Source organism: Trichoplusia ni, chromosome 1 (assembly GCF_003590095.1).
Source record: "Trichoplusia ni isolate ovarian cell line Hi5 chromosome 1, tn1, whole genome shotgun sequence".
In the NCBI taxonomy this organism is placed as follows: Eukaryota; Metazoa; Arthropoda; class Insecta; order Lepidoptera; family Noctuidae; genus Trichoplusia; species Trichoplusia ni.
This window is the reverse complement of record NC_039478.1, coordinates 22,454,345-22,462,561: the sequence shown is the minus strand read 5'-3', so window position 1 is coordinate 22,462,561 and position 8,217 is coordinate 22,454,345. Positions and strand designations below refer to the sequence as shown.

The 8,217-nt window shown below is 36.5% G+C and overlaps 2 protein-coding genes across 2 annotated transcripts; one reads left to right on the top strand and one right to left on the bottom strand.

Annotated features, from left to right (window-relative positions):
• Positions 1 to 11: 11 nt before the first annotated feature.
• On the bottom strand, positions 12 to 5,622 carry LOC113499610 (sperm flagellar protein 2-like). Its single transcript, XM_026880129.1, has 2 exons — positions 2,203 to 5,622; positions 12 to 2,124 (listed from the first exon to the last, which is right to left on the bottom strand). Exons 1-2 carry the CDS (start codon positions 5,499 to 5,501, stop codon positions 87 to 89), a joined length of 5,337 nt encoding a protein of 1,778 aa, XP_026735930.1. The 5' UTR covers positions 5,502 to 5,622; the 3' UTR covers positions 12 to 86.
• Positions 5,623 to 5,701: 79 nt separating this feature from the next.
• Positions 5,702 to 7,172, top strand: LOC113499616. The gene is made up of 2 exons (XM_026880143.1): positions 5,702 to 5,817; positions 5,895 to 7,172. The coding sequence occupies exons 1-2, from the start codon at positions 5,791 to 5,793 to the stop codon at positions 6,363 to 6,365; spliced, it is 498 nt and encodes a 165-aa protein (XP_026735944.1). The 5' UTR covers positions 5,702 to 5,790; the 3' UTR covers positions 6,366 to 7,172.
• Positions 7,173 to 8,217: the final 1,045 nt, after the last annotated feature.

Genomic DNA, 8,217 nt, shown 5'->3' with positions numbered 1-8,217 from the left:
GATAATTAATAAAGCTAACATGATAATGTAGGAATAATATTGAAAAAAATAACATGATTAAGGTATCGTATCTTTGAAAAATAAAATCAAACGAAAATCTTGTGCACGGCTTCGCCAAGATTGAGAGCTGTAAACTTCTTAACTTTATGCAAAATCTTACAAATGGTTGAATCAATGACGAATCTACAGATGTAAATGTCACCATTATCTGTGTCCACTTCTAAACGCTTCATCACGCCAGTGACTTGGTCTATATATGGTGTTTTCTTTTGCTCCGGAACCAATACAAAATGCCAAGGTAAACAGATTTTTAAAATATTCCATATAACGGCCTGGCTGATGCAGTATGACAGGTTTGGGTCCTCTATTGTTTCCACCTTGTGTTCAACCTCCTTATGCTCCGGTTTCTCCGCCGGCTTCTCTTCAACCTCACCCTCGTCTTCACAAGGGCGACAAATAAACGTCTTAACGTTAGTATCTGATTGCGCTATTTTACTCTTGCTGGAAAGGCTCTTGTGGACTTTCGGCAGACGAGCGCTCTGTGTGGCCTCAATTCTCTTCGCAGCCTGCCCTTTAGCACCGTTGCCTTTCTTTACTTTCTTATCTTCTGGCGGAGGAACATACAGCAGTTCAGTTATAGTAGTCCCTTCACAATAGTTGACTACTTTTGTTAAAAGTGTGTCCAGAAACTCTTTCGTACATTTCATAGCGCAAGCTAAGCATGCATCTTTGTATTTTTTTAATTTAATCAATTTGCATACTACATCTTCACAATCTTCCGGTGCGTAACAAATTCGCCTGCCGATAGCCATAGACAATGCGTTCACAAAACCTTTGATTGGATCAATATCCTTGCAAAAAGCTAACAAGAATGCCGAGTAATTCATCATGTCCTCTTCGACTTCAAACAATTCAAACAGAAAATGTTTTATTAAATTCTTTCTCAGCTGTGTGTGTTTGTCGTCTGGATCAAACTCTCTTTCGAACCAAAGCTCCTCTTCAATAAAATCATCTCGTCGTATCAATTCCGTCGAAGAAAGATCATTACAACGGAATCTCTTGCGCAGTTCCAGTAGCTCTTCTACAGTCGGAAATCTCAGATTCAGACAGTAAATGAGGAAATCTCGCCAATCCACATACACAGTGTCACCGAACAAAATATAGACTAGTTTAGGTACTTGTTCGGGATCTATATTTACCCATGCCTCGGGAAATAAGCTTCCATTGCATGACTCTTTGCCGAAGAAAATGAAATCTTGTAAGAGGTAGATAAACGCCTGTTGTAATGTTATCCCATGAGGTGCCACTATCTTAAATTGAGACCGTAGTGTGGCTAACTGGCTAATTTTAAATTCCATGGGTTCAACCAGTTCAGTTTCTACTTCTGAATCACGCGGGGCTTCTGTTGTTGCAAATTGCAATAGGTTTGGATCAATTACAAAAGTATCATGCTCAAGAACAAGGGTCTCTGGAATTCTTCGACCATTCTCAACGGCCATTTGCAAATACTTACAAAGTCTGTCGACAGACTTTATTTCGTTAATGTAATAGTTGTTAATATCACTTTGTACTTCCATAAATGTTTTATTTATGTGATCATTAAATAATTTCATGTCACGATAACACTTGTACTGAAGAGCGAGCATACGTAGACTAGCTCTATACATTTCTCCATTGATGCCTACAGTCCATTCATCTATGCATTTCAATGCGTTCTGTTTGAAAACTTCTTCAAGGTTAACTGACTCTTCAGACGATGCGTCGTCTTTCTTTTTTATTGGTGGTTGCAATCTTGCAATTTCACTATATTCTTTGGCGATAAGAGATCGATAAGAATCATTTGTATCCTTAACAACCCTTAAAGCAAACTTTACATTATTCTCAATAATAAAATTAAAAGGATTGTTGTGGAAGTCAATTTCAATATTTTTGAGCTGTAATTCTTGGAAGTTGGTTCTTAGCTGCTTATAAGTCTTGTCTTCACCGCTTCTTCTGCTACCTGATGCATCTTCGGACTCTTTAAATATCCTTGTCAACTCTTTAGACGCCAGCCTCTCGTTTGGAGGCAGGTGTCGAATCATGGCGAAGTAAAAGTCGTGGAAAGCTTGAAATGTCAGAATTGATCTGAAAAGTAGAATTAATTTAATGAAGTATTAAAATAGTTGGGATTTAAATAATACTCGGAATATAAAAACCTTTCACCTGTTCAGTTCCGCCTGCATACAAGATATGTAAGTATTTACTAAGGTTGTTAATTCCTCCATAGCCCAATTATCACATATTAAAGCATGCCTTTGTTGCTCAGCGTGGTGTTTTCTTTGATCGCAAATAATATACAATTTATCCTGCAGTTCCTTGACCCGGCAATGCCATTCGTTCTTGGTGAAATTGATGTCACGCCAATCGTTTTCAAAATCATTGTACTCCTTTTGGAATTGACACACTAAATCTTGTTTACTAGAAGGCAGAGTGATTATCTGGTCCATTTTATCTTTAATAAACCTTGCGTAGGGAATCAAGCAGTTCATCTGCAGTCGTTTCGCGAAAAATAATTGTTCTATGTCTTGAATATAAACTCTTTCAATCTCCTGCCAGCAAGTAGCTAATGCTACACCTATTATTTCACTGATAGGAATCTCGCCGTAATCCCAATCTTCTTCGCCGGCCAATATTTTTACTTCTTCATAACTATCGGTCCTTGTCAAGGCTTCCTCACCATGGAGTTCTCCCATCCCACCCTCTGTGTTGGTGTATTCTTCCGAAGGTTCCTTTACGATCTCTAATTCCTGGTGTGTCATTGACACTTTACTCTGCTTAGAGCTGCCATGACGTAAAGTAGCTTTGGATTTCCCTTCCAAAACATCTGGACGAACTATTTTAGATTTTGTCCTTTTATCTTCACTTGATGGGAATTCAAGAGTACTTACTACATTCGACCCAAAAAGGTTATCAGTGGACTTTAATGGCATACTTAAATCACCAATAATATACCTGCACACTTGGACTAAAAATTCTTTATCTATAGCTTCATAATACATACTATAATTAAGGCCTAGTACAGCGTAAAACCGATCGATTAAATCTGAATTTTCTTGTGTTAAATCCCACACCACAACTTCTTGCAAAATGTCGCTTGTTTCTTTGAGACGAAGATAAGCCGTGAAATAGCTTTCGAAGGGTTTCTCAGCTCTTTTTTTGTGAGGATCAGATACTAGTTTAGAGACTCTCACTTCTTTATAAGCATCTTTTTCTTTTTTACGATGATTTATAATACTATCTTCTAAATAAATTTCATCTCTATCATCGAGTTCAGTGTCGTTTGGAGGTGTATAACCTGAAAAATGTTCTTCCAATATCTGTGCTTCTCTGTATGAGTTCGGATAATTTATTATAACAAACCCATTGATGTCACGATGGTCTTTAATGTATTCTACTATCATCGCTGATAAGAGATGAGCTGTCAAAGTATCTCCAACTCCTAAAGTCTCATACGCATATCTTCCTAGTTCTGCAGCATCGGATAACTTAATTTCCTCTTCGGGTATTGTTTTAGGAGTCTGTGTTTGCTTCGTATTGGCTGCAATAACACCCAACATGGCCGCTATGGCTATCTCGCTGCTTTTGCAAGCGGCGTCATCGTCCATTTTCATCAATCTGATTAATTCTTTTTCTTCTTCCTCAGGAGCCGCCGCTATAAATTTATCAAATGACAAATCAATATCCGTGCAACCTACCATTTCAGTTTTAAATTTTCGCAAGCAAAAGTTTATAGCAGTTTCGAGCCTAACAACAAGAATTTTACGCGCATTTAGCAATGTTTGCATCGGTACAGTTATCGACCTATCTGGAAGGCCCCGTAATATGGCTTTAGTGCTAAATTGAGGTAACTCGGCGGGAGGTAGTGGCGGTGGATAAGGATACTTGATTCCAAGCAAGGTGTAAACCATGTGCCCTAATATCCGATTTCCTAAGTATTCATACTTTCTGTCTTCAGACTCTGGGTCATAATTTGGTATCAATAAATCCAAAGTCCAGGGATAAGAATAATTGTGATATTCCATAAATTCATCCTCATTAAGAGCCTCCTGTCTATCTAATTCAAGCCTTACAATTTCTTCAACTGGAGCAGCTGCTTCTTCCTCAGTTTTTTCTTTTATCAAATCTTCCATTGGATCAAGAATATCAAAAATAGGCTGTTGTTTATAGTACAGAGTTTTCCATTCATGAATAAAGTGTTCTGGTATGTCGTCTTCCAGAAGTTTCGTAAAATATGCATATTTTGTTGCATAGTCTATTAGTGATAGCACTGTATCGTAACAAATTTCATAGTAATGCTGTCGTTTCCTCTTCATTTTTTCGCCATACAACCTCTTGTGAAGCATGGCTTGCCTTTGCTTCTCAAAATCAATTTCCGTGACTTCTAATTGAATCTGTTCTTTCACATTGTCAAGGAACTGGTTAAATTGCTGTTCCCTTTGATCAGCGAATTCTTTTTCTGCTTGTACTCTATTCTTGACTAAATTGCGAGCTTGCTGTTTTGTTTCCATTATCTGGGTGCACATTTGTTTCTCAAATTGTGAAAGTTTCATTACTTTTTTAGCTAGTTCTGTATCAAGCTTGGATTCTTCTTCTGCTATAGATAGATCCCACATTGTACCACTTAAAACATTTCTTATTTGTTTTTGAAATTCTTCAGAGTCGCTCTTTTTCCGCATTCTAGTGTAAAGATCATTCATATAACCTTTAGCCCATTCTGAATCTGAGATTGAACTCTTTTGCTCTTGGGCCTTTTGTTCTAAAGCAAGAAGCTCTTCATAAGTATAGTTTTCGAATTTACAGGGATATTTTTGTGCAAATTTATCCATATCCTTTCGTTCATTTCCGGTCAATTTCGGAGGGATCGCAGCTTTGACATTCATGGGAGTATTTGATTCTTCTATTTTTTTTAACATTTTAGAATATTTATGACGTATGTAGTCATATGTGTCTTTAATTTGTTCAGCTTTCTTTTTTTGCCAATCTATAAAATGTTTTTCATTGAGTAAAGGTTTAGACAGATTATCTACAAATGACTCCTCTTCTTCAGGAATTTTGTCTACTTTAAATCTGTGTCCCATTTTCTCCACAAGACTGGACACCATTTTTCTTTCTCTTTTTATAAAATTAGTACGATCCCTTTTGTCTAAATGAAGAAATAATTGGTAGAATAGGCGAAGAAGTGTGGATCCTTTACCATTCGTAATGCACTCTAAGTCTGTAGCAGTCAAATAAACTTCTAAGTCTGCTAACCATTCGATTAAGTAACTCCAATTATTTTTTACGTCCTCTTGCGCGGAACTATCTCTTATCAAAAAAAGTTTTTCATCATTTATTACATGGTAGCTGTGTAGCACTCCAGCAATCACGTGGCCATTTTTCATCATATTTCCAAATTCTTGGGCTTCCCATGTTATGGGTCTGTGCAACCTTTCGGTTAGCCATTCTTTTAATATTTCAGCCATTCCTACTGAATTAAAATTTATTCGTTTGTATTCCCATTAAAACCCCTGTCTAAAGATATTTGACAAACAACCGTAACTGTTATGAGAGATTGTTATTATGAATTGAAATAGGAACATGACAGCATCTTTTTCTTTTTCCGACTAAAAATAAGGCATTTTTAATTTCACCTCTTTTCACGAACTGGCAACCCACAGTAGTCTTGTCATTACTTATTATGACTTTTTTGTGATGTTTATTTTCACTGTTTTCTATGTATATTTCTTGAACTCTGCTTAGATCTAATCCAGGATGAAATGCAATGAATTCGCAAAAAGTGTATGTAATTTTACAATCCTTTGCACGTATAATAATGAGCAGAGATCACAATAATAATTATGTTGCGTTGTTCACAGAAATCTCGCCACATGAACCTAGAGAATTTGGATAAAGCTTTGCACGACTTGGGCATGTTGAGCGCAATAACTGAGGCACGTCGCGACTATTTACGCGAGTCTAAGTCTAATTACAGCGTGATGCGGCTGAACACGCGGTACGTGTCTAACGTGACCGTGGGATACTGTATGAAGAGAGCCACCAACAAAAACAGACTCTGCCCTTACGTTTTGCCTATCAGGCACAGAACTAAGAGTGAAAACTCGGACGCGATCGCTAGTGACGTGAGCGACAGTGCGTGCGAGTTCAAAAATAGTTTGTTAGAGCCGTCGACCAGCGGCTACAACCACGACAGCACCAAGAGCCCGGCGAAGCGGTGCCAGTCGCTCGAGAACCTGAACCTGGCCGTGGAGCTGCCGCCGGGACCCGAGGGCTCGCCCGACATGGATTGTGTCTCCACGCGCATCCAGAAGCTACAAGTCGATGAATGACATCCATTCACAAACATGCAACTCGAAATCTAGTGTGATGACCTTCGTATCGTATTTACTCTAAGTTAGAGTGGCGGAGGTTAGGAAATAGTCGTAGTATTCAATTGATCTAATGAATGTTGAATATATTTTCAGTGTGTTTATAATGATGCATTGATATGTGTAGAAGCTGATTCTAAATGTTCCTAGATCCTTGGTGTAATTGATTTAATTTTGCATGTATTATTCACCCCAACGATAAATGATAGTGCAGCTGTTTCATTACTATTTAAGCGAATTGCTCAAATACCTTTTGGGATTGGTACAAATATTGGATATATTATGTATATGAATTATTAGACAATTGTTTTATAAAGTTTGTGTGTTTGTTAGCTGTGAGAGTTTTAATGATTTTTATGGTTACCCTAAAGTTAGCACTTCTGTGTTTGTTGAAAACAAATTCATTTTGTTTTGTCTAAGTCACATGTGCAATCTTCATTATAGATTATCACTTGTTTGCTTTTTAGCTAATAAAAACACAAGTATATCTATTAGAAATGTGTATTAGTAAATGTTAGTATCATTTTTTTCATAATTAGTGAAAATATAAATTGTGCAAATATAAATAAGACTGCTAGAGGATCTCATTTCATCCATACAAGTCATGTTATAGGTATCCACGATTGTCTTACATCCATTATTTATTTGTCGTACACAATGCTTTTGTGACTTAGAAATTGATACTTATGTTTGTTAACATATTTTGTTATTTTGTTCTTATTAATTTAATAACAAATATTTGAAATAAATATTGCTTTGATTAATATACACTTGTTTTTGTTATTAAGATTCCTGAAATAGTGTTTACTGAGTTAATTTTCTACGGATTGGGAAATGCTTATTACCAATCAATTAAAAAATAATAAATCTTAAGCCTGAAAAGGAGAATCAAAATTTGAACCATGTGAAACTGGCATATGGCAAGGATGGGTGTAGGTTCTTAGTGCAAAAGCAAGATCCCATCGTATTCTTAGACTCAATTGAATGCAATATACTTTCTAATGTAAAAATATTTTAAAACCAGGTAGTAACATACATTTGACACCTATCTACATCTACTGATTATTAATAGATAACGCTTTTTCCATGTTAATTCTCAGCAATGGGATAATATACACTCCAGTGTGGCTGGATATTGTCTAGACCAGAAAATAGGGTTGCCAAGGACTGCAGGAAGTAATTTTTTATTGTACCCAATACCCACATATTAAAATAACTAGTAGTAAAGAAAGGCTCCTTAATGATCAGCCTTTTCTTGCTGCCTTGTAGCAACACACTAAGTCGAGGAGGAAGTTCCTGAGGTATGCAGTTATGTTTTATCTTTGCTCTACCTAGACAGTAGCAGCCGGCGGTCAGGTTGACTGCATACATCACTTAAGAAGGAAAGGAAAAATTCTTATTTCACATAAGGGGGCATAAGCATTTACAAATTAAACAATACGATGCTGAAATTTGCTTGTACATCAGGTAAACCATTTTTCGCAAAATTAGAGTAAATGCTAGTCTTGTAACCGCATAAATAAGAATTGTATTAAGTATCCAGAAGCTATGCTGTATTGTTTTTCACATACATAAAGACTGCTATAAAAATACAGTTCTTTAAGCTTTTATGTAAGAGCCAGTATAAATACGAACGTAAGTGATTAATCATTATTTAACGACTAATATGAGAGAGAAGTTGTGAACTTCTGGGACTGTAGAAGGCAAGGTAAGGATCGCTAAAAAAAGTTAACAACAGACTTCAAAAATAATGTTTTGAATTCATCTGTATTTAATTTTTTATGTTTGTTACTTCAGAACCTCGTTCTGGATG

What these genes read in the sequence shown, in the direction of transcription:
- LOC113499610 (XM_026880129.1), bottom strand. Translation starts at nt 5,501, where the DNA reads ATGGCTGAAATATTAAAAGAATGGCTAACCGAAAGGTTGCACAGACCC. An exon ending in ATGCAGGCGGAACTGAACAG is followed by an intron (nt 2,125 to 2,202) that starts GTGAAAGGTTTT and finishes TCTACTTTTCAG; the next exon opens with ATCAATTCTGACATTTCAAG.
- LOC113499616 (XM_026880143.1), top strand. Translation starts at nt 5,791, where the DNA reads ATGAAATGCAATGAATTCGCAAAAAGT. An exon ending in GCAATGAATTCGCAAAAAGT is followed by an intron (nt 5,818 to 5,894) that starts GTATGTAATTTT and finishes CGTTGTTCACAG; the next exon opens with AAATCTCGCCACATGAACCT.